This window comes from Mustela lutreola, chromosome 14, assembly GCF_030435805.1.
Source record: "Mustela lutreola isolate mMusLut2 chromosome 14, mMusLut2.pri, whole genome shotgun sequence".
NCBI classification, from domain to species: domain Eukaryota; kingdom Metazoa; phylum Chordata; class Mammalia; order Carnivora; family Mustelidae; genus Mustela; species Mustela lutreola.
In genome coordinates this window covers 51,069,048-51,095,653 of record NC_081303.1, presented here as the reverse complement: position 1 = coordinate 51,095,653, position 26,606 = coordinate 51,069,048, and the positions used below count along the sequence as shown (strand labels likewise).

Genomic DNA, 26,606 nt, shown 5'->3' with positions numbered 1-26,606 from the left:
GAGAAGCAGCAGGCAGAAGTAGAAGCAGACTCCCCGCTGAGCAGGGAGAGCCCTATATGCAGTTTGATCCCAGGTCACCAGGATCATGACCTGAGCCCACTGAGCCACCCAGGAGTCAGTCTCTCCCTTTTTTCCCCACTGAGTGAGTGAGTAGGGTGGGGTAGGGAAGGGGCCCAGAGAGAATCTTAAGCAGGCTCCACCCCCAGTCCTGAGCCCCATCTGAGACTCCATCTCATAATCCTAAAATCATGACAATCCCTGAACTGACTGAGCCACCCACGAGCCCCCTGGGTTTCTCTTCCAACAAGGATTTTGACAGAGCTTCACATGAGGTCCTTGTGGGAAAAGTGAAATGTAGGCAGAATGCTGATTCACTGTCATGGACTTGGACCTCAGTAGCCAGACCCAGAGAAGGCAGGTGAATAGATTTAGGTCAGCCTAAAAGAACATTTCCACTGATGCCTTAAAGGACTTTGTTCTTGGCCTATGTTGATTAAGTTTGCAGATTATAGGAAGTTGAGAAAGGTAAATAGTATGTTGAAATGAGGTACAAAAAGATTTTCAATCTCTGGAAAAGAAGGCTTAATTATTGGAATTGCAACATCTCCTGCATTGTGTGATATAACAGCCCAAAAGGCAGCTGAGCTCTTGGATTGCATTAGTACAAATACAGAGTAGAATAGGAGGAGGAAATTTGTAATCGTGATCTCCCTCTGTCCTCCACATAATACCTTTGTAAACCATATTATGTTGTTATGATTAGATTGGGGCACTGCTTGATAGACTTCACTAAGTCCAAGGTTACTGGGTTGCAGGGTAACGATTAGGTCATGAGGGTGCTTGAAATAATGAGGAGGGGTTGAAGGAACCCTAGTATATTTAGCCTTTAAGAAAAAAGCAGAAACTCCTATAAAGTGTAAGGGCTACTCTGGAGGAGGGGTTAGATGGAAACCATGGTACATCCAGGAGATAGACGACAGAACCTGTGAGAGGACTTCAAAGGCAGATTTCACCTTCTTGAAAAGAACTTTATTTTTGGAGTTTTCTTAAAATAGGCTGCCTTGGGAGGTCATGAGAGGTCTTGGGATTCCCTTCTAGGGACATTTGTTGCCAGGATAGTAAGTTTGGGATAAGATTGGATTAGATTGTCTAAAGTCTAGTAGTTCAAGTACATATAATACACCTGATATTCTCATCATCATCGTTATCACCAGACTTCCTGCCCCACCATTAGCCACCAAGCTTGAGTAGGTTTCATAAGTGCTTAAGCTTGAAAAAGTTAAGTTTTTTAAAAAGATAGGAAATCAAGGGTGCGTGCATCTCGTGATCACGGGGTGTGAGTTCAAGCCACATATTGGGGGTAGAGGTTACTTAACCTGGGTCACCTGGGTGGCTTAGTGAGTTGATTTCAGCTCAGATTATGATCTCAGGTTTGTGGGATCCAGTCCCAAGACGTGCTGGTCAGGCTCTGCACTGGGCGTGGAGCCTGCTTCAGATTCTGTCTCTCCCTCTCCTGCTCCTCTCCACCCAAGAGTGATCTCTCTGAGTAAGTAAATAAATAAAACCTTTATTTTATTTTTTTAAAGATTTTATTTATTTGTCAGAGCAGCAGGCAGAGGGGGAAGCAGGCTCCCTGCTGAGCAAGGAGCCCAATGTGGTACTGGACCCCAAAACCCTGGGATCATGACCTGAGCCGAAGGCCGCACCAACTGAGCCACCCAGGCGCCCTAAATAAAACCTTTAAAGGTGGCGGTGGCCTGGGTGGTTCAGTCAGTTAAGCATCCAACTCTTGATCTCGGCTCAGATCTGGATTGCAGAGTTGTGAGTTCAAGCCCTATTCCATGCCCAGCATGGCACCTGCTTAATATTTTAAAAAATAAGGAAATTAAAATAAGAAATGTTATTCTTTTTCTGCCATGGATCAGTAACACTTTTTTCTTTCTTTTTTTTTTTTTTTTTGTTGTGAAGGCAAAAGTAATAATGAGTTTCTTTTTGTGACCACTTTTTATTCTAAAGCAGTGGGTCTCGAACTTGTTTGATGTGGTCGCTACACACAAGAACACAAACATCTGAAACAAGTTTCTGGAACTTACTATTATTTAGGTATAGTTTTCTGTGATTTTTTTGTTTTGCATTGTTGTTGTTTTAATGCTGGTTATACACCAATAAATTCATTTAGGGACTCAGTCGTGGGTTGTGACCTATCAGTTGAAAAACATTGTTCTTTAGGATCTCGTTCATCTGACCAAATGTGTATACCACCCAGGTGATTAGTGAAAAGAGCAGTGTTGGTTATTTTAGGTTTCTCAGAACTCTAATTTCAAATGTGCTTTAAGTGCCTAATGAAGAACCTGTTAAATTCTAGAAAATTAGCAAGGTGGATTTTTTTTCTTTATTCTTCCTCCCTGCATTGACCAGAACAACTTCAGTGTAAAAACAGAAGTATAGGGGCGCCTGGGTGGCTCAGTGAGTTAAGCCTCCAGCCTCGGCTCAGGTTGTGATCCCAGAGTCCTGGGATGGAGCCCCACATCGGGCTCTCTGCTCAGCAGGGAGCCTGCCCACCCCCCACCTGACTCTGCCTCCTTGTGATTTCTGTCAAATAAATAAATAAAATCTTTAAAAAAAAAAAAGGTACTATAGTCTGTTGATGGAGCTTAATAATGTAATAGATTGTCTAAAAGGCTCTCCCATTTGCCTTGAGAAAATGGTTTTGTGCTCTTCGAGTAATATAAAGCTTAGGGTGTCAATATTTAATTATATTTGTAAGTTCTGCTGCCTTCCCCAGAGTTTGCTTGTTACCGGTCTCCATATTTTGATGTGAAGGCTTGTTACAAAGTAGAGCTGGAGTATGTGGTTTTCGTTTTCTCATCTGTAAAGTTGAGAGGATTTGGGGCACATGGCTGGCTCCGTTGGTTGAGCCTGCCACTCTTGATCTCAGGGTCATGAGATCAAGCCCCACATTGGGCCAAGAGCTTACTTTTTAAAAAAGAGATGGCGGGCTCCGGCGAGTGGAGGTCGGTTGTTGTTGCCTCTGTTGGTTGAACCTCTGGCTATTGATGTTGGCTCAGGTCGTGATGTCAGGGTTGTGAGATGGAGCCTAGTTAAGATTCTCCCTCTCCCTTTCCCCAGCCACCACCCCACCCCCCACCTCCCAAGCAAGAGAGGGAAGGTTAGATAAGGTCATCTCAAAGGTGTGATCATTTTCCTCTCAAACACTGATTATTGACTCTTGAGAATGGCCTCATGTTTCATGTTTTGGTCTTAGACAGTCACTGCTATGAGAAAGCATTTTAGGTTTAAGAGAATGGAAGAGAAAAGTCCCTATTGCTTCTGAATTGCCTGAGTTATCCACATTTGGTACCAAAACCAGATCTTTTCAAGTTCTTTGTCTAGCTTCCCACTTTACCCTTTGTTTTTGCACTTTAACCTGATGCAGAAGTGAGAACTTCTCATCCCAGAGCCCTCTGGTCATCAGTCAGGAATTGGCTCATTGTGGCCAGAGTGCATTTAGAATCTAGACGGAGAGATCATGTATTTTTTTTTTTAGTTTTTATTTTTTAATATTTTATTTATTTGACAGATCACAAGTAGGCAGAGAGGCAGGCAGAGAGAGAGGAAGAGAAGCAGGCCCCCTGCCGAGCAGAGAGCCCGATGTGGGGCCCTATCCCATGACCCTAGGATCATGACCCAAGCTGAAGGCAGGGGCTTTAACCCACTGAGCCACCCAGGTGCCCCCATGTATGCTTTTGGTTAAAGTAAGAGCAGGCACTTAATTGAAGTTTTTGTGTTCCTATCCTGTTGACCCCTTGAACACTGAGTTTGAACTACTGGGTCCACTTTTATGCAGATTTGTTCAGTAAATACAGCACAGTACTAGAAATCTATTTTCTCATCCTTAGGAATTTCTTAATAACGTTTTCTTTTCTCTAGCTTACTTTATCGTAAGAATGCATGTGACATACAAAATATGTGTTAATTGGCTGTATGATTGGTAAGGCTTCCGGTCCACAGTAGGCTATTACGTGGTTAAGTTGGTGGGGGGGGGGGAGTCCAAAGTTATACATGGATTTTCCCTAAGACATATTTTAGAACAGTGAGTTCATCATCATGTTCAAATAATTGAAAAAGTGTTGCTTGTGTGTATTCATAATTGCAGTGGTATCCTGGGTGGAACAAGTAGAAGTTCCATGTAATGATAGCTGCTCCTCATTGGACAGTCGTGAGAGATTAGGTGTTATTACTGCTGTTTTACAGGTGAGGGGTAGGGGGGAGTAACTTGCTCAATGACATACAACTAGTAAGTGGCAGAGCCAGGATTTAAACCCAGTTCAAAAATGTGTGTTTTTAACCTTGTGTGCTCTAGTGAAATTTTGTATTGTCCTTCCAGTTCTAGTTGTTGATGCTCATTTTACCCTGAAGAGTTGGTGTAACTTTGGCCTTTAAGAAAGGGTATTTTGAGGACATAAGAATGTTTCTTTGTTTTCGACTTGAAGTAGAACTTCTATGCCCTTCAACTTAAGTATTACTCATAAATGGTGTGTTTTCATCCCAGTATATCTTCTCAGTATTTAGTTTACACAGGAGTAAGTTCATAAAAAGTGATTTCTAGGGGCACCTGGGTGGCTCAGTGGGTTAAAGCCTCTGCCTTCGGCTCAAGTCATGATCTCAAGGTCCTGGGATCGAGCCCCACATCAGGCTCTTTGCTCAGGCGGGAGCCTGCTTCCTCCTCTCTCTGCCTGCCTCTGCCTACTTGTGATCTCTGTCAAATAAATAAAATCTTTTTTTTTTTTAAGTGATTTCTACCTGAAATAAGGTGAATCTGCAAGTAATGGAATAGTATTTTTCTACTGTTGTTTTGAAGTATCTTCAGAAGGCAGGAAATGAACCAAATTATTATTCTAAGTCATTAAATGAATTATTATGAGTGACCCTTGTTATCATAGATCTTTTATTTAAATAATTTTTTCTTTTCCCTCTAACAACATTTATGGATGGATGCTTCCCCCCCCCCCTTTTTTTTTTTTTGACGTCGTTAGCCTTTAGACAGATTTGCTTGGGATTTTAAAGTCTGTGATAAGTAACATTTATTATCTATATAAGATCTGATAATTTTGGCCATTTTCACATAATTGAGAGTAAAATATTTTGTGTTTTTCAAATGAGGGAATGGTTTCTGAATTTATTGAAAAATAAATATTGAAAAATATAAATTTGATTACTCCTGTAATATCAGTATAGTCTACATGGCTTTTTTTTTTTTTTTTTTTTTTTAGTAGTTCTGCTTGTTAAAAACCATGATAGAAGAAAATGTACTAAATAGTTGCCCTTTTAATTTCTTCAATTTAAAATAACTAGTTACTTCCTATGGAGGAAACTAAATTTTATTTTGTCATTTAGGGCAGTGGAAAATAAATGCCTGATGGGCTGAAGGCTCCCGCATACATCCTCTCGCACCACAGGATTCCCTTTCCCACCGTGACCCTTTGCAGATGCCAAGTCCATTTGCTCATCAAACACGTCTAGGGGTACCTGGGTGGCTCAGTGGATTGGGCCTCTGCCTTCTGCTTAGGTGTTAATCTCAGGGTCCTGGGATCAAGCCCTACACTGGGCTCTCAGCTCAGCAGGGAGCCTGCTTCCCTTTCTCTCTCTGCCTGCCTCTGCGTACTTGTGATCTCTCTCTCTCCTTCTGTCAAATAAATAAATAAATAATCCTTAAAAAAAAAATGTCTTGATTTTGATGTTCTGAATGAAGGAGAGACAACCCCTGTCCTCAAGAATCTCACATTTAGTAGGGAAGACAGAAATTCAGTAGATGATCCAGTATCAGTAGAGGATTAAAGGTGCTGAGAGGAAGTGAGTTTGGATCCGATATGAGCGGGAGTGATGCGAGCGGCAGTGTAGACCAATTGGTATGAAACAACCTGATTGGAGGAATTACAAATTTCCAAGTTGCTTAAGTGGCAAAAGATAAGGCCTTCAGAGACTTTAAGGAGATTGGATATTATCCTCTCAAGTATCTTATAAAATTGGGTTTCTAACAGAGCTCTTAAATTTGGCCCTAAGAGCAACAGATTTGAGTGTCTGCTTTTTACCTTGCTCTGTGGTTGAAAAGGAGGGGAGGAAGGAAACAAGGAAAGGAGGGGGTAAAATGTGGGGGAAAGGCTACAAAACCATTGTTACTCTCAGGAAGCTCAGATTAGTGAAGAAAACAGCCATGTGAGGTAAGAAGTATGATACACAGAATAATAATAGCTGACCATTTGCAATTGAGAAAAACTCTTCCTTGAACTTTAACAGTAATTTTATTTAAATTTATCTCATAGGAGTGCCTGGCTGGCTTCCTTATGTGCGACTCTTGATCTCAGGGTTATGAGTTCAAAGCCCCTATTGGGTGTAGAGATTACTTAAATAAACTAAAAAAAATTCTGGCATAACGTTTTGGATCTGTCCAGCAATTTAGGCCATCGGTTCCAACAGAGAAGGATCTGAGGCCCAGAGAAATTATGTGATTTGCCCGAAGTTCTAGAACCAGAACCTAATAGGAATCTTAACAAAGATTCTATACTTTATTGTGTAATTCCATTCTGGAGTATTCCTAGTACCAGACTAAGGAAGTAACTATAATTAGCAAACTGTTAAAAAGCTGTTTATGTTGAACCCACACTTAATCTGATCAGGAAGCTAATAAACCAGTATGTTTATTGCTCCTTTGTTTTCAAAGCCTTAAAGTAGCTAACACGTTTTCTCTTTTGTAGGTTAAAAATTCCTGTTTACTTAGTTGCCCTACATATTATATACTCTTCACTGTTCTGGTTAGCCTTCTTTATATAGTCTCATAGAATAGATCGATTGATAGATGGTACCCAGAAATCATACCATTATTTTAGTTGCTTTCCCACCAACATGGATAAACTAGAATTACCAGGCCTGCAATTTCAGAACCTGTACATTACCTACTAGAGATTCAGATTTCAGGGCGCCTGGATGGCTCAGTGGCTTAAGCCTCTGCCTTCAGCTCAGGTCATGATCTCAGGGTCCTGGGATGGAGCCCCACATCAGGCTCTCTGCTCAGCAGGGAGCCTGCTTCCCTCTCTCTCTCTGCCTGCCTCTCTGCCTACTTGTGATTTCTCTCTCTCATATAAATCAATTTCTTTTAAAAAATTTAAAAAAGATTTCAAACTCCCTCTTCTGGATACTTTCCTTATCCCGGTTGCATGTCCCATTTTTCTTGATCCTAAACAATGCAGAATATAGTCAAAATTCTGTTTTTCATAATATCTATCACTTAAAATCAGTTTTGTTAAAACATAGTAGGCATTTAATTATCAGCTCCCCAAGTAGTCTTTTTTTAATAGAAAATATTTTATTTTTTAATTGTGGTAAAATCACATGAAATTTATCATCTTAACCATTTTTAAGTGTACAGGTCTATAATGTTGAAGACATTCACACTGTTGTGCACCCAATTTCTAGAACTCTTTCTCTTGCAAAGTGAAACTGTATATGTCGTTGACTCACTGTACCCTTCTCCCTAGCATCCACCATTCTTTTTTTTTTTTTTAAGGTTTTATTTATTTATTTATTTATTTGACAGACAGAAATCACAAGTAGGCGGGGGGGGGGGGGGGGAGCAGGCTCCCTGCTGAGCAGAGAGCCTGATGCGGGGCTCCATTCCAGGCCCCTGGGATCTTGACCTGAGCTGAAGGCAGAGGCTTTAACCCACTGAGCCACCCAGGTGCCCCCATTCTTTTTTTTTTTTTTATTTTTATTTCTTTATTTTCGAGAGACAGAACATGAGCGGGAGAAGGGCAGAGGGAGAAGTGACTCCCACTGAACAAGGGACCCCAGTGCGGCACTCCATCCCAGCACCCTGGGATCATGACTTGAGCTCAAGGCAGATGCTTGACAGACTGAGCCACCCAGGCGCCCCTGACCACCCACCCATCTTTCCTCCCTCCCTCCCAATCCCTTCCCTCCTTTCTCTTTCGTTGTCTTGTTTAACCCTTTTTTTAAAGATTTTATTTATTTATTTGGCAGAGAGAGAAACAGGGTACAAGCAGGGGAAGCAGCAGGCGGAGGGAGAAGCGGGCTCTTCACTGAGCAGGAAGCCCCATGAGGGGCTCGATCTCAGGACTCAGGCATCATGACCTGAGCCAAAGACAGCAGACACTTAACCAACTGAGCCACCCAAGCATCCCTTTTTGTTTCTTTTTTTAAAGATTTTATGTATTCGAGAGGGAGTGCATGTACAAGCGGGCGCGGGGGATATCTCAAACAGACTCTGCTGCGGGGCTCACTCTCCAGACCCTGAGATCATGATCTGAGCCGGAACCAAGAGTCAGACACTTAACCCACTGAGCCACCCAGGCGCCCCCCCAGGTTTTATTTTAAGTAGTCTCTACACCTAACAGGGAGCTCAAACTCAGAATCCCTAGATCAAGAGTTGCCTGCTGTACCAACTGAGCCAGCCAGGCGCCCCCATCATTGTTTCTGTCTCTGAACTTGACTGCTCTAGATGTCTCATACAAGTGGAGTTAATGGTCATGTTTTTAAAATCAATTTTCCTAATACATCGGTATCATTTGTTTATAAAACCAACTGCTTTTAATAAAACATATGTAGAGCGCATTTTATAGTTTTGCACCTGAACTTACAGAGGTAGTACCATGAAAAGATAATTCCTTGCTGGTAGACCAAAGAAAAACAGAAGGCAAAAACCCTTAAGAGCTTTTCTTCTCCTATGCCAAGTGTATGGCTGTACCCAGTTGTATGTATGCTTGATCTGAGCTTCCTGTCTTTCGATATAAATGATGTCTTAATCTATAAAATCAGCAATATTCCTCGCTCAGGCTTAAGGGTAGTTGATGGCATGTTTCTTTTAATGATTTCAGTTCACTTACTTAGTATCTAAATGGTACAGTACCTCAAAGGCTCTTTTGGAAAGCCAGGCTATTTGGATACTAACAGGGAAGCTTTTATGTTAGGAATTTTAAACTTTTAGAGTGTGAAGTAGGAAAATGGAAATTAAGATTCGTTCAAGTTGTTAAAGATGGCTTAACTAGTAAGAAGTACTTAAAATCATTGAGTCAAGTTGATACATAAATTTATGAGACTTTCATATTTTTCTTAATTACAGACCATTTTAATAAAAAGCATCCTCTGAACGGATCAGTTATTTGTTTCTTCTATATAATGCTAGATCTGCTGTCACCATAATTTGTATATTATAATGTAACTTATATTTAAAAATCACTGCCTTAAAAAAACCTCAATAATAATTTTATCAGGTATACATGTATATGTGTGTATAGCACTAAGAATAAAAATGTAAAGCATTTACAGTTTTGTTGGTGCACATGGGATAGTTCTGTGTCACTTATGAATATATGTGGTGGTTTGGCTCATTTTGCTGTTTAAGTGTGTTTTGGGAGGTGGGAGGTTTTGAGGGAGAGAATAGTATTTGAGCTATCATTGAAATGAGCAGTAGGAGAATTGCAGTTTGAAATACTTTTGGTTTCAACTTTTCTATAACAACATGTGAAGGTTTTTTTGGCTGAAGTGGGGGCTTATTGAAAAATAATTTTCAGGGGGACGCCTGGGTGGCTCAGTTGGTTAAGCAGCTGCCTTCGGCTCGGGTCATGATCCCAGCGTCCTGGGATCGAGTCCCACATTGGGCTCCTTGCTCAGCAGGGAGCCTGCTTCTCCCTCTGCCTCTGCCTGCCATTCTGTCTGCCTGTGTTCGAGCTCTCCCCCCCCCCTCTGATAAATAAATAAAATCTTAAAAAAAAAAAAAAAAGAAAAGAAAAAGAATTTTCAGGGGCGCCTGGATGGCTCAGTGGGTTAAAGCCTCTGCCTTCGGCTCAGGTCATGATCCCAGGATTCTGGGATCGAGCCCCAAATCGAGCTCTCTGCTCGGCAGGGAGCCTGCCTCCCCCTCTCTCTGTGCCTGCCTCTCTGCCTACTTGTGATTTCTGTCTGTCAAATAAATAAATAAAATCTTTAAAAAGAAAAATAATTTTCACAGAGCTAGTTCTAAATTTGTTTATGAAATAGGAATGTGTGTTCTAATATCATAGAAAAGTCCTATATTTTTATGATCTTAATTAGAGTCTCTTCTTTCTACAGAAATAGGAAGGTCGTTGACTATTCACAGTTTCAGGAATCTGATGATGCTGGTAAGTTTCATGATTTTAATAAATTGTAAATTATGTCAGGATCTGTCATCCAAAACAAAAGTTGAACTTGCATGAATTTTAGCTTTCCTTAGTAAGTCATTGATAATAAATACTTAAATAATTTTTTCTTATCTGGTTTTGGATTCCATAGTTTAAATATGTAGTAATTCTGATGAAGTATTTATTAATTGATAATGTCTCCATCTATAATCACAGCAAAACTTTTACCTTATATTAGTTTAAGTTTTTTGCACCATAAAGTAGCTAAGATGAAAGTACTTTCTAAAACATCTTGGATTGTCAACTAATTTATCATGGAATTAATAGTATGTCTTTCTTTTTTTTTTTTTTAAGATTTTATTTATTTATTTGTCAGAAAGTGAGAGCACAAGCTGGGGGAATGGCGGGTAGAGGGAGAAGCACGCTCCGCACTAAGCAGCGAGTCCGAAGTAGGACTCAATCCCAGGACTCTGGGATCATGACCTGAGCCAAAGGCAGATGCTTTATCAACAGAGCCACCCAGGCATCCCTGAGTAGTATTGTCTTAAATCTTAGCCATAAAAGTTTACTTTAGATTTTTTTTTAATTTTTTTAATGCAATTTTACTTGTAAAAGTAATATGTGCACTTTGGGAAAACTTAGGAAATGCAGAAATATAAAAAAGAGTAATAACATATAATCCAGCCTCCCAGAAGAAATACTAACCCTTATTAAATGCTGCTAAATACTTGCAGTTATTCATTTAATCCTTAGTAGAGCAGTCCTATTAGAATGGGGAATACTGTTATTGCTTACAGATAAGGAGATTGAGGCAGAGATATTATGCAAGGTCCCTTGATTAGCAAATGGCCATTTTAGCCTTTTTGTTTAAAAAGCCTGTGTCTTTTCTCCCTTTTAAAAATGTATTTGGGGGCGCCTGGGTGGCTTAGTGGGTTAAAGCCTCTGCTTTCGGCTCAGGTCATGATCTCGGGGTCCTGGGATTGAGCGCCACATCAAGCTCTCTGCTCAGTAGGGAGCCTGCTTCCCCTCTCTCTCTGCCTACTTGTGATCTCTGTCTGTCAAATAAATAAATAAAATCTTAAAAAAAAATGTAGTTGAAGTCTTGCTGTAGAATTTTTGGTTCTGGGGGTGCCTAGTTGGCTCAGTGGGTTAAGCCTCTTCCTTCAGCTCAGGTCATGATCTCGGGGTCCTGGGATCGAGCCCCACATCAGGCTCTCTGCTCAGTGGGGAGCCTGCTTCCTCCTCACTCAGCCTGCCTCTCTGCCTACTTGTGATCTCTCTCTCTGTATGAGATAAATAAATAAAATATTTTTTTAAAAAAGAATTTTGGGTTCTGTCCTCCTCCTATCCCACTCCTGCTTATATTTATCCTGTTATTAAAAGTTATTTGAGAAACTCCTGTTAATGGTTTTATGATATGCCATTGTGGAATTTATAATGTGTCCAACCATTTAATAATTGCTGAAGCTCCAGACTACTTCCAGATCTCTTCACTATTATAGATAAGAGTGTAAATAAAATAGAAATTGTAATAAGAGTGTAATAAAATAGAAATCATCAATTTTGGGGGCGCCTGGGTGGCTCAGTGGTTTAAGCTGCTGCCTTCGGCTCAGGTCATGATCTCAGGGTCCTGGGATCGGGTCCCACATCGGGCTCTCTGCTCGGCAGAGAGCCTGCTTCCCTCTCTCTCTCTCTGCCTGCCTCTCCATCTACTTGTGATTTCTCTCTGTCAAATAAATAAATAAAATCTTAAAAAAAAAAAAAGAAATCATCAATTGTGGGGATACCTGAGTGTCTCAGTACGTTGAGTATCCGACTCTAGATTTTGGCTCAGGTCATGATTTGGGGTAGTGGGATTGAGCCCCGAGTTGGCCTCTGTGCTGGGCGTGGTCTGCTTCAAGATTCTCACTCACATGCATGCACTGTCTCCTAAAATAAATAAGTCTTTTAAAAAAAGAAATGATCAGTTTTTAAGATTGGGTAATTTTCTTTAGTTCTATAGAACTTTGGAAATTGAAGGTATTTTTCTCAAATGTCAGAGTACGCTGCATTTAATACTTTAAAAGTAATTTACTTGATAACAGTAATTGCGTTAGGATTGTAGAATTGTGGGTTCTCTACATTCTAAAATGCTTGTATTGCTTTATTACTCTTAACAGTTCAAGTAAATAGGAAGATGTTGAAACATGGCAGTATCTTTAATAAATTAAAAGGGCAGGATATGAAATGGTAAGAGATACTGGGCTCTGAATGTATTAAAGTAAACACATGAGGACTAAAAGGGACTGGGGTAGAAAACAATTTATTTTTTAAAAATGAAAGAAAATTATTTGGGAAATCCCGCCCCCTCACCATTTAAGTAGCTTGAGAGATAATTTATCTCCAAAAATAAGCAGTGGTAATTTCTATGTAAAAATCATAATACAATTCATTGAATTTGAAAAATGCTCTGTTTAGATGAAGATTATGGAAGAGATTCAGGCCCTCCAGCTAAGAAAATTCGGTCATCTCCCCGAGAAGCTAAAAATAAGAGGCGATCTGGAAAGAATTCACAGGAGGATAGGTAAGAGGCATTATTAATCTCTTCCTGTTTACTCTGCCCCTCTGGAGGCGAGGGTGGTCTCTGATCTCTGAATTGGGGGAATCTCTGTTTACTTCGAGAAAGTGCTTACTGTCCCCTTCATGTTGTTCTGCATATTTCTTCCTATCTCAGTCAATGCTTCTGGAGTCTAGAGGCTACCTTCTTTAATAAGGTCATGAGCTTTGCTTAGACTCAACCTGGAATCCAAGGTTGTCTCCACGAATGCCTTTTTCACTACCTCTAACCTCTGAACATAAGCTGAGAGGTTGTTTAAGTATGTAATTTGTTACCTAACGTTAGTATTGACGTTTTCACTGGAGCGATAACAAAATGAGTGATCTCTCCCATTCAGTCACCCAGCACTGGCAGAATCATAACTAACGCTTCTAGAATCTTAAGCCGTGTAGCTTGCTTTGTTTCACTGTGTATAATCAATTCTCCTTTGTTCAGAAACCTTAATCATTTGTGGGTTTGGTTGTTTTTTTTTCCCCCTTTCCTTTAGTTTTATAAACAGGCTCACAGGTGTTGTGATTTTAACTGTAATTGCTTCATGAGGCGAGGATATTGTGATTTTTATCTCTGCTGTCACAGATCTACACACTCTTGATCTCAGTGCAGCCCCTAAGACCGTAGTGATGGTGATGATCGCTACCGTTTATGATTCTCTGCCAGTCTCTACTAAGGGCTAACCTGTATTTATTATCATTTAATTCTCATAACACCTTTATTACGGTAATAGCTTAGAGGAAGGTTTAGTGATTTATCCAGGGTTACCCTACAAATGGACCAACAGGTTTGGGAACCATGTCTGTTGGATTCCAAAGTCCACGTTTGAATCATTAGGCGATACTACTTCCAAATAATACTGTTCAAAGAAATGAAATCTTACCAGTTCTTCCAAGATACTTACTTCAAGTACTAAAATCTTACAAAGCCCCACACAGAAATCTTTCCATTTTTGAATTCACAGGATGCTAAATTTGTAGAAATAACAGTATTTACCACCAATATTTTCTTTCCTGGAAAATTTCAGAAACGTGGTTTTGAGGAAAAATAAGACAAAATTGTGCTGTGGGGAGACAAGTCTGCCATGGTTTGTAATGTATTTCTCTAATCCAGTTTTATATAGCAGCCCAACTTCGATTCTTTTTTATTATATTCATTTTTTATATTTTCTCTTAGGAATGAATCTCTGTCCCCTGTTACCTGTTACAGTGTCTCAACAATATAATGAATATCTAGCCTAAACTTTTCCTTGTTCTAATCATTTGGTTTTATTTTTCTTTCCTAAATGTCAAGAGTCTTTGAAATACAGTTTTTATTGCCATTTGTGTTAACTGCCTTGTATAGTTTCTTCCATCAAACCCTTGTTGAGTTTTTTTATTGGTCTCTACTTAAAAGTTCAGCTTTTACTTGACTTTATTGTAATGGGACTCAAGGAGTAATGGTCTCTATAAACCCAATAATAAGAGAACTAGAGAACATAATAGTTCTTCGGCATTGTGACTTGTGAATTAAGTGCTTATTTTGCATGAAAACATCTGGAACAGCCCCAAGTTTCAGAATTACAGTGTGTCTTAGATTGTTTAGTAAAATATCTTTGGTTTTTCTCTTTGTTCAGGAATCTTGGGTTTGGTAGTTTGTCATTTGAGTGTGGTCTAGATTACAGGAAATACCAAAAGAGATTTACAAGTCTTGCTGTTTGAAAAGCTGTGAAGGCAGTTTTTACATATGAGTGTTTCTGTTTTTGTTTGTTGGAATTTCTCATTGAATCATAAAATTTTAGCACTGAAGAGTACCAAGTGATTTGCTTGAGATCATACAAGTAATTAATGGCAAAGGACACTAGAACCCAGATTCTTGAGTTAAGATTTGTGAGAACATAAAGTGCCTTTAAAAAACTGTTCTATAAAACTTTCCATTGACCTTTAAAGCACCTTCTTATTTTTTTTAAGGATTTTATTTATTTATGTGACACAGAGAGGGAGCACAAGCGGGGGGGAGTGGCAGGCAGAGGGAGAGGGAGAAGCAGGTTCCCCACCCAGCAGGGAGCCTGATGCGGGGCTTGATCCTAGGGCCCTGGGATCATGACCTGAGCCAGAGGCAGATGCTTAACCAACTGAGGCGCCTTTGAAGCACCTTCTTTTATTATTTTACTTTGCAGTGATCTTGAGCTGACTTTTATTTTCTCCATGGTACAGGGCAGGTCTGTGTGTTGGTGTTTCTTATATACTAGAAATATTGGAGGCAAGAAATATAAGGAGATAGTTAGTTGATTTATTTTCATTTTGTTTCAGATAAATTTTTAAGGCTATTGTAATTTATATAATTGCACTCCAATTTCCTTTAATAATTGTGTTTGTTGGGTCCCCCAATAATGGATCTGTGATTAAAGGAGCGAGACTGATACAAAGCGAAGGTCAAGCAAAGCTTTATTTCGCACCAAGCATCAGGAATCCTACCGACAGGCAAACAGACCGGTCGGGGTCACCCCTCCAGAGAGGACGACCCCTCCCTGCTTTCCAGACTAACTTTTATAGAGCAAAGGCCATGTGGCCACAGGTGGCCAGTGAGATTGCAGCACACACAGGAAACTCCACAGTGACGCTAGGTGACCAACTGAATTACAATTTACCCTAGTAGACATTTGAACCAACCTATCACACCTTGGTTAGGATTGGCGCCAAAAGGCTCCCAAAGGGCGGGGGCCCATACTCCTTGGTAGCTAGGAGTCAGTATGCGCCCCCACTGATTGAATACCTCCACCTGGCCTGACCCACCCTTGTACGTGGACATTGTTACCTGGGACTGGTTTCCCGGACTTGCATTTAAATAAGTTCCCCTGGGGGGCAAGGTGAATTTAAGCTTTACAGCAAAATGGCAGTTCAACCGGGGTGGGGCTGCTCTGGCTGAATGGGCCCTTACATGTTCTAGGTGTTTTTCCCATTGGCGCTATCCTTTTAATTGTCTACTTTCTCGCACTATTCACACATTGTGTAATTTACTTTTTGTATTTTTATACTCCGCCTCTGACAACAGAGAGGTTTTTTTTATTACTAAATGTTCCTGTGAGGGGTGCCTGGGTGGCTCAGTCGGTTAAGCATCTGCCTCTGGCTGTGGTCATGATCCCGAAGTCTTGGGATCGAGCCCCGCATCAGGCTCCCTGCTCAGCGGGAAGCCTGCCTCTCCCTCTCCCTCTGCGTGCCACTCCCCCTGCTTGTGTTTTCTCTCTCTCTCTCTCTCTCTGTGTCAAATAAATAAATAAAACCTTAAAAAAGAAAGTGGTGTTGTGAACCAGGCTTTATCCACAGGTGAGACATTTTCAGCCCATGTTTGAGATACCTTCTTTTTTTCCTTTGGGTCTTTGGAAGCAGTATTTTCCAAAAGTAGATAAAATTGTGCTTAATCATTAGCATCCCTGTCAAGTTAGGGAAATAATGGAAGCAGTTTCAGTCCTCAGCATCTGTTTGAATATTTCATCTACAGAAGAGGTGTTCTTTACCTGTTAAAGACACTGGGGATCTGTGTTCACTTAGATTTTGATCTAAGACTTTTAAACTTTTCCCGTCTTTCCCTTTCTAGCGAGGACTCCGAAGAAAAAGATGTGAAAACCAAGAAGGACGATTCTCACTCAGCAGGTAGTAAACAGTTATTAATGTAATACGTCATTGATCTATGTCTTCGTTCATTGGATGTTTTAATAAGTGGTTTCATAATAATGCCGGGCACTGCTGTAAATACTGGCATGGCGAACCGCTTTCAATTTTTGAAGAGCAAAGAACTTTGAAATGCTGGTGGCTTACTGCAGTCTCCTGTAAGGGTTTTTCTTAACAGGCTTACACACTCTGTCCCACCCCAAGATTTCTGATTTAGTAGGTCTCAGTGGGACACTGGGGCTTTATTGTTTAAAAATATTTACAGATGAGCGCTCGCTTCGGCAGCACATATACTAAAAATATTTACAGATGATTCTCCTGCATAATTAACATGAAAAACCATTTAAGTGGGCCGCCTGGGTGGCTAAGATGGTTGGGCGTCTGCCTTTGGCTTGGGTCGTGATCTCCAGGTCCTGGGATCGGGCCCCATGTTGGGCTCCCAGCTCAATGGGAAGTCTGGTTCTGCTTCTCCCTCTCCCTCTGCCTCTCCCCCTGCTTGTGCTTTCTCTCTCTCCATCTCTGTCTCTGTCTCTCTCTCAAATGAATAAATAAAATCTTAAAAAAAAATTTATGTGAACAATTAACAGACATCAAACTAAACTGATTTGAAAGAGCATATAAAATACAAAGTGATGTAGCACTCTAAAGTGGGGAGGGGGTGGAGATGAACTCTGGGGTAAAGAGCAAGCAAAGGCTAGTTTCACCCTTCCCTGTTCCAGCTGGCAAGTAGTCCTTCGAAACAGTAGCCGCAGAGAAAGCTTTCTTGGTAAGCATTTAAATTCAAAAGAATTAATAGAGACTCCATGGCAAATAAAATGTTAAATCCTGATTGCTTGTTGGTATTTCTATTTCTGAATTTAACTCTTCTCAGTACTGAGGGTTTATTTTCGTTTTGACCTGCACTCCCCTGGTTTTGTGTCCTGCGTCCCCCTTTAAATGAGATCACTGTTATGAGCCGATACATGGAGGGGTAGACAGAGTTCCACTGAATTCACGCCACTGAGCTGTTTGCTTTCATTCCTTTTCTAGCCTGTTAACCTGCCTGCCTAAATTGTAAAGAAACGTGTTTTGTAACTTAGAACAGTATCATCGGAAGACAGTCTTCCCCTCTTCTATTTAAAAATATTTTTCTAGGGGCGCCTGGGTGGCTCAGGGGGTTAAAGCCTCTGCCTTCAGCTCAGGTCATGATCCTGGGGTCCTGGGATTGAGCCCCGCATCGGGCTCTCTGCTTAGCAGAGAGCCTGCTTCCCCCTCTCTAACTGCCTGCCTCTCTGCCTACTTGTGATCTCTGTCTGTCAAATAAATAAACAAAATCTTTAAGATAAATAAATAAAAATAAAAATATTTTTCTAGGGGCACCTGGGTGGCTCAGCTAATTAAGCTTTCGACTCAGGTCATGATCTCAGGATCTTGAGATCAGGGTCCCTGAGTCTGGGTGGAACCTGCTTTAGATGGCGTCTCTGCCCTTCCCTGCCTCCACCCACCCCCCACCCCACCCCTGTGCTCCCCACCTGCCCCACCCCCCCACACGTGCATTCTCGCTCTCCAAAAATTCTGGCTTTAGTTTCTAAAAACCGTGAATATAGATTGAAATGTAATTGATAATTTTAGGGCAACACAGTGATTTAAGTTTAAAATACATTACAGGAAGCATATATTCACACCTAAATCAGCTTCATGACTACTTAAAACTCCATGCCTACGCTATTTTTCTGTGCAATAATGAGGACATAATCTTTCTCAAGTTCATTCTTTGTATTTTAGCTCCTCTTTTGTATATTTTGTAGGCATTTTTAAGGATAGACTTTACCCCATTTGAATGAAATGAAGCTGCAGGTTCTGTCTCATACTGGCTTTTCTAGTCAGCTGTCCGATAAACGCACAACTCCTTGATCGCTGCATTGTAACTTTGATATTACAGAGGACAGTGAAGATGAAAAAGAAGATCATAAAAATGTACGCCAGCAACGGCAGGCAGCCTCTAAAGCAGCTTCCAAGCAGAGAGAAATGCTCATGGAAGATGTAGGCAGCGAAGAAGAACAAGAGGAAGAAGACGAGACGCCATTCCAGGAGAGTACGTGCCGCTGGCTTGGTACTTGGGTGGGGACCAGAGTCTGTGACCGTGACCTTGACTACTTCTGCATTCTTGTGGCTGACAGACGTGACAGCCAGCCCCTTAAATTCGGTATTTGCTATCAGCAGAGATGGCTCTTTTTGATACTGGTTGATATTTTAAGAGCCTCAGGGATTCTCTTGATTTTGATGTCCATCGCTTGAGCTCAACTACTAAACCAGCAATTGTTAGAGTAACAGTTACATGGTGGGTGTTGTGATGAAGATTTGTATTTTGGCTTCGGAGCCAAAGGGGTAGACCTCCTCCCCCAACAACAACAACAAAGTGTTAATAGCAGAATTTAGGTGTTTCACACGTTACTCAGATTAATAAATGTATGGTTTTTGCTTTGTCTTTAGCTTTCTCGTTTCATTTATTCATAGTTGGACCAAAGACACTAAATGGGTTCTGTTTGATTTTCCTGGTCTCCCCAGTACTATAGGGGAATGAGGGAACTACCAAAAGTTGTTTGATTAAAAAAAAAATATTCGGTGATATCTTCAGTTTTTATTCATATTAAGTTTTATCTCTTCCTGTTTTCGACCGACTCTTTAAACAAGTCAGTTCTGCAACGTGTGTGTGTGTGTGTGTGTGTGTGTGTGTGTATGCGGGCGCTAAGCCCCGTCCTACATGTAGGGCTGGTGAGGACTCCAGCCAGACTGGCGGCCCAGCTGCCCCCAGAATCTGAGAGTGTTTGACTCCCAGATCCCATCCTCCCGTCATGCTTAGCGCTGTCTCCCTTCATTCCCTTGGAAGGATGTATACATTAAGTTGGACGTTGAACTTCTTCTTTCCTCTCAGAAGATTCCGGCAGTGATGAAGATTTCCTAATGGAAGATGATGATGATAGTGACTATGGCAGTTCAAAAAAGAAAAACAAAAAGATGGTCAAGAAGTCCAAACCTGAGAGAAAAGAAAAGAAAATGCCCAAACCCCGGCTAAAGGCCACAGGTGAGTTGTCTACAAGTACAGTTAAATGGCTGCTTTGAAACATTTCAAGGAGCAGTAAACTTTCTCTACAGAAATCCTTCATTAGGCCTCGGCATTGACCACACGCCTCACAAGAATAAGAATTCTGCAAGGATCCCGTCTTCCACACTGGGAGGGATGTCTTACTTGTTAGGAAGGCCAGTGGCCCCTGCAAGAGTCTGGCGGTGCAGCACAGGGTTTGCAGCAACCCGTCGCCCTGTGGTAGAAACACTCCAATAGTAGAGCTGTGCCTGTGCTTTTTCCTGCCCATATCACAACCCCAGCAACTAGGAAAAACCTGAAATGGGGAAAATGCACACCCGTAATCACAGATTTCAGGCCTCCGATGTGATCCTTACCCCATCCTTTGTACTAGAATAAAACCACACTTGTCAGCTTGGATTCATTTTCTTGGAGCCGTTGTGAGTGCTGCCAGTCTCCTAGTCACAGCTTGAAATCCGAAAGCTACATTTGCTTTGTTTTTTTTTTTTCTGACAGATAGAACTGGTGATTTTTTACATTTTTCACTCGTTATTTCTTACGGCTGGGAATCACAGGGTTGTCAAAAGTGACTTGAGGAGGGCACCTGACTGGCTCAGTGGTAGAGCATGTGACTCTCGATCTCGGTTGTGAGTTCGAGCCCCGTGTTGGGCTAGAGTTTACTTTAAAAATAAATAAATAAGTAAATGACAAATCCTTGGAAGAAAAGTTTTGAAAAATCTGATGACTTCAGTTTCTACTCACGTTGTTGTATCCATGCTTTTTGAGCCGCTTTTTTTTTTTTTTGACCTGCTTGTTAAACCTGAGTTTTATCATAAACAACCTGTGTTCACAAACCACTAAGGATAGTATGCAGTTTCTGTAGCATCCTGTTTCTTTATTATAAACATCACTGCTAACACAGCACCAAGAGTGTTGGCAAGAGTGATCGGGAACCAGTGCCCCCCCTTGATGTGTAGTCAGCTGGGCTGTGGTCCTTACAGATTTAATTCTTTTTTTTTTTTTTTTTAAGATTTTATTTATTTATTTGACAGAGAAAGATCACAAGTAGACCTAGAAGCAGGCAGAGAGGGGGGAAGCAGGCTCCCTACTGAGCAGAGAGCCCGATGTGTGGCTCGATCCCAGGACCGAGATCATGACCTGAGCCAAAGGCAGAGGCTTAACCCACTGAGCCACCCAGGTGCCCCTATACATTTAGTTCTTAAAGTTTTGTTTTGTAGCTGATTTTTTTTTTTTTTAATATCTTTTCTTCTCTTCCCCATGTTGGTATTTTTCTTCTCCCAGTGACGCCAAGCCCTGTGAAAGGCAAAGGGAAGGTGGGGCGCCCTACAGCTTCAAAGGCATCAAAGGAAAAGACTCCTTCTCCCAAAGAAGAAGACGAGGAACCAGAGAGCCCTCCAGAAAAGAAGCCCTCGGCAAGCCCTCCACCTGAGAAATCAGGGGACGAAGGGTCCGAAGATGAAGCCCAGTCTGGGGAGGATTAAAAAAGTGATGATGGTTTGGGGAGAGATTTTATTAAAAAAAAAGAGAAAAAAAAAAGAAAAAAGAAAAAGGGGGAAAAAAAGAAAACCTACTTAAGATAGAACATGGTTTTGGCTATGGCTTGACTCATGGGCTTTCAGTGCTTTTTTCCTTTTCTTGAAAATAACATTCTCTCTCTCTTTTTTTAAGAAAACCATTGTAAGTTTAATTTACCTTTTTGTCTGTTGGTCCTCTCTTCGCCATCACCCATCTTTCCCACCGCTTCCCAATGAAAGCCATGTCAGAATAATCACTGGATTGACGGCTTTACCTTTTTATTTTTAATGGAAGGTATACCACAGTTGTAAAGCAATAAGATTTGAGATGAACACTACGGAAATTTTGCTTTTTTGCTAAATGGTAGAAAATGAACCGTAATCAAAAAACATAGAAGGGTTTTAGTTAAAAATGATTGCTTCTCTCTCTACCTGGACTTAAAAAAAATCAGCTGTCATCTAATACAAGTTTATATGTCTATATACATAAGTATAGATGTCTAAAAAATCATGATGTTAAACTTCCCACTGATGGGGCAGGTAGGACATAAAGATGAATTCTGAATTGTTACTAAAAGTATTCCTATTTTTTATCTTGGGGGCAAGGCAGGGCATGGTGTTACCTGACCTTGTTTGAGGGTGTGGTTTTTGGGGGGGATGTTTTGTTTTTTGTTTTTTGGGGTTTTTTTGTAAATTTCATCACTTGTTATCTCAAAGAGACCCGGAGCCAGTGATCCTTTTATCCTGCTACAGTCTTTCAGGAACTTTAAAAGAACAAAAAAAAAAAAAAAAAAAAAAAAAAGGCAAGGGCCACCAAAACTTAAATCAGTCTTGATTTCCTATTTCATTCTCTAATGGTTCATGTTTTTAAGTATATATGTATCTATTCTGTTTCTTGGATAAAATTACCAAGGATCAAAAAAAAAAAAAGAAAAGAAAAGAAAAGAAAAGAAAAAAACCTTTAGGATTTAAACAGCAAGATCTATACACCAGAGTGGATTTCTTCTTAACTGACAATGTTTAGGTTTTAAGCAAATAAAGTACCAATTAATGTGAAACTCAATCACAAAGACTTGAGATTTTTCCTTTATGAAAACAGAAAATTGAAATTCTTTTATGCCAAAAATGTGCATTCCGATCCCATGAACCATGCTCTGTTTTTATTTGGGGATAGAACACTTTTCTTTTCACATACCTACCCTCCCACTTCCTTGTAGACACATGCAGTGCATCTCCGCTTCCTGCTCCTACTAGGGTCCCACTGCATACCCCATCCCCAGAGCCCGCCAGCTCTGCTCTGGAACATGATTTCCCCCAGCCTCTCTCTGCTTCCTTCACGTTCTGTGCTTGACTAAGAGGGAGTGTGGTAAAGGCCACTCCCACACCCTTCAGTTTGCTTTTGTCCCTCTCCTTGTGCTCCTGCTTTACTGCTCGCCTTGCTTAAAGCAGAAGTTTCAGGGGCTCCAGGCCAGGGAGACCATGTAGTTAGGAGCCCATGTGCCGCTGAGAACAGACTGTCCATGCCTTACGAAAGTAATCAGGAGATAGTTCTGTAGGTTTGATCCTCCATATCCTGATAACCACGAGCTCATGGGAGCAAGGGTTAGGGGGCTTAGTGTGCTAATATGTTGAAAAAAAAAAAAATAGTGAAATTTAACCTTTGCCTTCTTATGTAGGTGTGCTGCTTCGGTATCTTAAGCGGTTTTCTTTCTGTCTTTTATGTTAGAGCATGTTTTTCTCTCAGACCACGTGGCTTTCTTGCAGATGTTCCTAGGACAAAAGGTTATTTAAGGAATATTTTTACTCTGATTTTTAAGACACTTTAAAGACTGTCCTTCCTCTGTGACTTTTTAAAAATAACACCCAGTGGCAGAGTCATTTCACTGTTGCACACTTGTGTGTGTTAGAGAATGAATTTGGAGACTTTAGTACTTGGCCAAAAATGCGAAACTTGAACGTATGTTTCAGTTGGATTATTATCTTTCATGATGGTTAACTTTAGAGTCGTGAACTTTGTAATGAGGGGGATGAAGATTATTCTATTTGCTTTAGTGGGTTTTCGGGTATCCAATTTTAACAAGAAGGTTCGCGTTCATCTAGTAACAAAAGACCTCTCAGTGTTTCCACCATGCACTTCTGTTTTTAGGGGTTTGTAACTTTTAAGTCCTACATTCCTAGTAACATTTGGACTTTTCTTAGATTATGTTTCGTGAAGATGGGGGGTCGGGGGTCTTTTAAAACTTTAGCCTCGGTATTTTATGTAACTTGGTCTCTAATATGTTAATCTGCACTAACATCTCCGTGATATACGCTCATTCTTTAGAGGTAATCTTGTCTTCTAGGTGACTTGTGCATTTGGTTGCGATCCCTTTTTTAAAAAATTAATTCATGAGATTGAAAAATGTCTTCTATATTTCTAATGGACTAGACAGAAGGATCTGTGTCCCCAAGTGAGACAGGCTCTGAATGACCTTTGTTTTCTCCACTTTTTATTGATGACTGAAAACACTAGGGTCTTCCCCTCCAATCATGCAAGCATGCAGGAGGACAGCTGTGGTGTCTCAACTGGAAATAGGTGCTCAATAGACAGGCTTGACTGATTGCGACATCAGAACCGGGTCACAAGCTAGAAGCTGACAGTGACTGGCCATTGGCACCACCCTTGACTCAACTCCTGTTTCTCCCTCTAGCGTGCCTATGGTGAAGTGGCAAGAGCGTCACTCACAGTCTTGTTTGCAGTGCTCAGGAAGTGGGATGTTCACTGGCAAGGTGCTTATTTGTGGTACCCGATTTCTCTTAGCTCTTCAGTTTACCTCTGGAACATGGATCTCGGCAGCTATGCTGACTGACACTACATTCTTACCATTCTGTATTTCCAGACGTCCCCTCCCCAACATCCCCCGCTAGAAATGCGTAGCTTGGATCTTAAATCCATAACTTGCTGCTGCTTTTAGCTCTCCCCACCTCAGATTGGAATCCGTGGAGCGGCCCCCCAGGAGGCACATCAATTTCAGCCATAGTGGGTTTGTTCTGCTTTCTTGAAACATCTCTCCCTTTCATAGCCTCACCCGCTATGGCATCCCTGAAGGGAAATTAATGGGTGTGCCCTTTAGGGAGGTAAAGGTGGGAGTGTTTCCCTCCGGAAGAAGAGTAGTTGATTTCCCACCAAGGAGCTTGGATATTGTCCCCCCTCCTCCCCCCCCCCCTCCGCCACGGTAATTGGTTTGCTCCGTTTCAGTTCTCAGTTCATACTTCTCCTTGGCACAAGTTGAAAGAGCATTTTTTTACAGGTAACAAATCAAGGTGGAATTTGAGGTTATAATCCAGTAATTGACACTTGTGAATATGGTCCGCTAGACTGAACTTGACGCCTTTAAAAAAAATCTTTTATCCATGAACCTACAAGTATCAAGTGGATTTTGGCTGACTGGTTGGGAGAAGGAGGTGCTTTTCTTTAAACCAGTTTAGAAGATGCTTTGAGCGTAGTAGGTAGGCGAGGGCAGAATTTACCAGGAGCAACAAGGGAAGCTTTTTATAAAAGATCATGTGGCCATCGTTGCTGTTCTAAAGAGTGGGGGGTTGGATTTGACCAGTTCTTTCTGTTCCTGCATCACCAGTAGCTGCACAGTGAAGAAAACTGTCCGCTTGGGAGTTTGGGAAGAGCAAAACCTGGGCTCAGCTCTTTCATGGCAGTCACATAACTTCAGCAGAACAAGTTAATAGACATTTCCTGCCACAGGATAGAGAAGATAAAACAAGCTGTTTGCTCTTGGGGTCAGAAAATTGTCCTCTCTGTGCATAGAGCTGGGTTTATTAGAAAAGGGACTTAGTTTGAATATTGGGACATCAAGGTATCTATAGCCACGTTTCGATCTACAACCCATTCTCCCTTCATCTTGGGATAAACTTGATACAAAAGGACTCTCTGAATCCCAAATCCCTAAGTTACACCTTTTTTCAAAGCCTAATTCACAAAATTCACAGTGGTGCTGACTGTGTATTAACCACTATTGGGAAAAGTCCTGTCAACCTGCCTGTTGCCATGCCAATGGGGGGAACTGAGCTGATGACATCTGTCTGAGCTGGTGGAATGCCACCATTGTGCATATACTTTGTACATCAGGGGTGAAGGGAGGGTTTTCTAGATTTATGGGGGGAGGGTAAAATTGGGATTTTTTTTTTGGTTGTTCTTTTTTCAATGGGGTGTAGGGGTATAGTACTCAGCTTATGCTCTAAATAACATGTATAAACCGCCCCCCCCCCGAAGTATTGTGTGTGTGTGTGTGTGTGTGTGTGAGTGAGTGTGAGTGTGTGTTTGCATATGTCTGGCAGTAAACTTGTCTTCGGGAAATTAGTGAACTCTTTTCTTCTTTTCCTCCAGAAGTATTTGTTACAAGATTTGTAAATAAGAGCTCTAAGTAGAGTTTGTTTACCATGAACATGTTGCAGCAAACCTTATACACCTAATTCAAGCAAGATTTAAAGAAGGACTTGAAGACTTGCCAGGTTAAGCAGCAGCCAAGTTCTCAGTGATTGTTTGCCTTGATTCATCTTTCAGACTTCGTTTTGGCCATCTCTAAAACTCCCAGTCTTCCTTGATTTTAGTTCTTAATCTTCTGTGTTCTGAGCAGGAAGGATTATAGAGAGGAACCTGTTTAAATGTATTTAATTAGTCCATGGGCTGAGACGGGGGGGGGGGCATCCCTTTCTTAATACTACAGTGTTGCTAGGTCCATGATCAGACGCCGGGGGATGGGCATCCTTGTGATACCTTCACGGTGCTGACAGACGCAGCATGGTACTAAGGAAGTTAAAGTTTGAATGTAACCACTTTATTTAAACGATTTTTTTAATTTAAATGAAATGAGGTTGAAGTGAACATGATTTTGTTGACCATGTTCGTGAATTATAGATGCAACGTGCATTGGTAGACTTGTGTGATGGTCTTTTGTGACACTTAATTTTTACATATCCCAGTCTCTGTATGTATCTGCATAGACAAAGAAAAGACAAACTCCTGCTTTCTTTTACTGAAGGGTCTCCAGGACTGCGTGTCTGCTCCTGAGCTCTGTTTTGAGTATGTGTATCCTTTGCTTGTATTTTGTATTAAAAAAAAATAAGAAAAAGAACCCTTTATTGTTGAGCATGTTGGCATTGTCCCCTTTATTTTTTTTTTTTTTTCTCTTTTTGGGACATATGAAGCAAGTTATTCTTTCTCTGTATCTTTTTTTTTTTCCTTTTGTAAACTTTTTTTTTTGTTTTGTTTAAAAATGGCTTTATAAAAGGGCTTTTATAACCCAGATGTGTGCTCTGTGTACTTCTTACAACACTCTCCAGCGAACACACTCGTGATACAGTGATGACCTTGACCTGTCAGCTCCCAGTCCAGCCTGACTTTAGGGGGGAAACTACTTCCTGAATGAATTCTTTAGAAACTAACAGTGACTATCACTGTTGTTGGTGACAAGAAAGGCATGTCTTGGGGCCCCTGGGTGGCTCAGTCGTTAAGCATCTGCCTTTGGTTCAGGTCATAAACCCAGGGTTCTGGGACTGAGCCCCGCATCCGGCTCCCTGCTTGCTGGAAAGCCTGCTTCT

At 41.0% G+C, this 26,606-nt stretch overlaps 1 protein-coding gene across 2 annotated transcripts in view; it reads left to right on the top strand.

Annotated features, from left to right (window-relative positions):
* NUCKS1 (nuclear casein kinase and cyclin dependent kinase substrate 1) overlaps positions 1–26,311 on the top strand; it is a 34,837-nt gene extending 8,526 nt beyond the window's left edge. Inside the window, exons 2-7 of one of the 2 annotated variants that reach the window (XM_059145379.1) lie at positions 10,126–10,175; positions 12,633–12,738; positions 16,339–16,394; positions 18,334–18,486; positions 19,330–19,476; positions 20,779–26,311. In XM_059145379.1, the coding sequence (XP_059001362.1) occupies positions 10,126–10,175; positions 12,633–12,738; positions 16,339–16,394; positions 18,334–18,486; positions 19,330–19,476; positions 20,779–20,978 (712 nt within the window). In that variant the 3' untranslated portion in view covers positions 20,979–26,311. Of the gene's footprint in view, positions 1–10,125; positions 10,176–12,632; positions 12,739–16,338; positions 16,395–18,333; positions 18,487–19,326; positions 19,477–20,778 lie in introns of both variants that reach the window. The other variant, XM_059145378.1, reaches the window with a different exon arrangement.
* Positions 26,312–26,606: the final 295 nt, after the last annotated feature.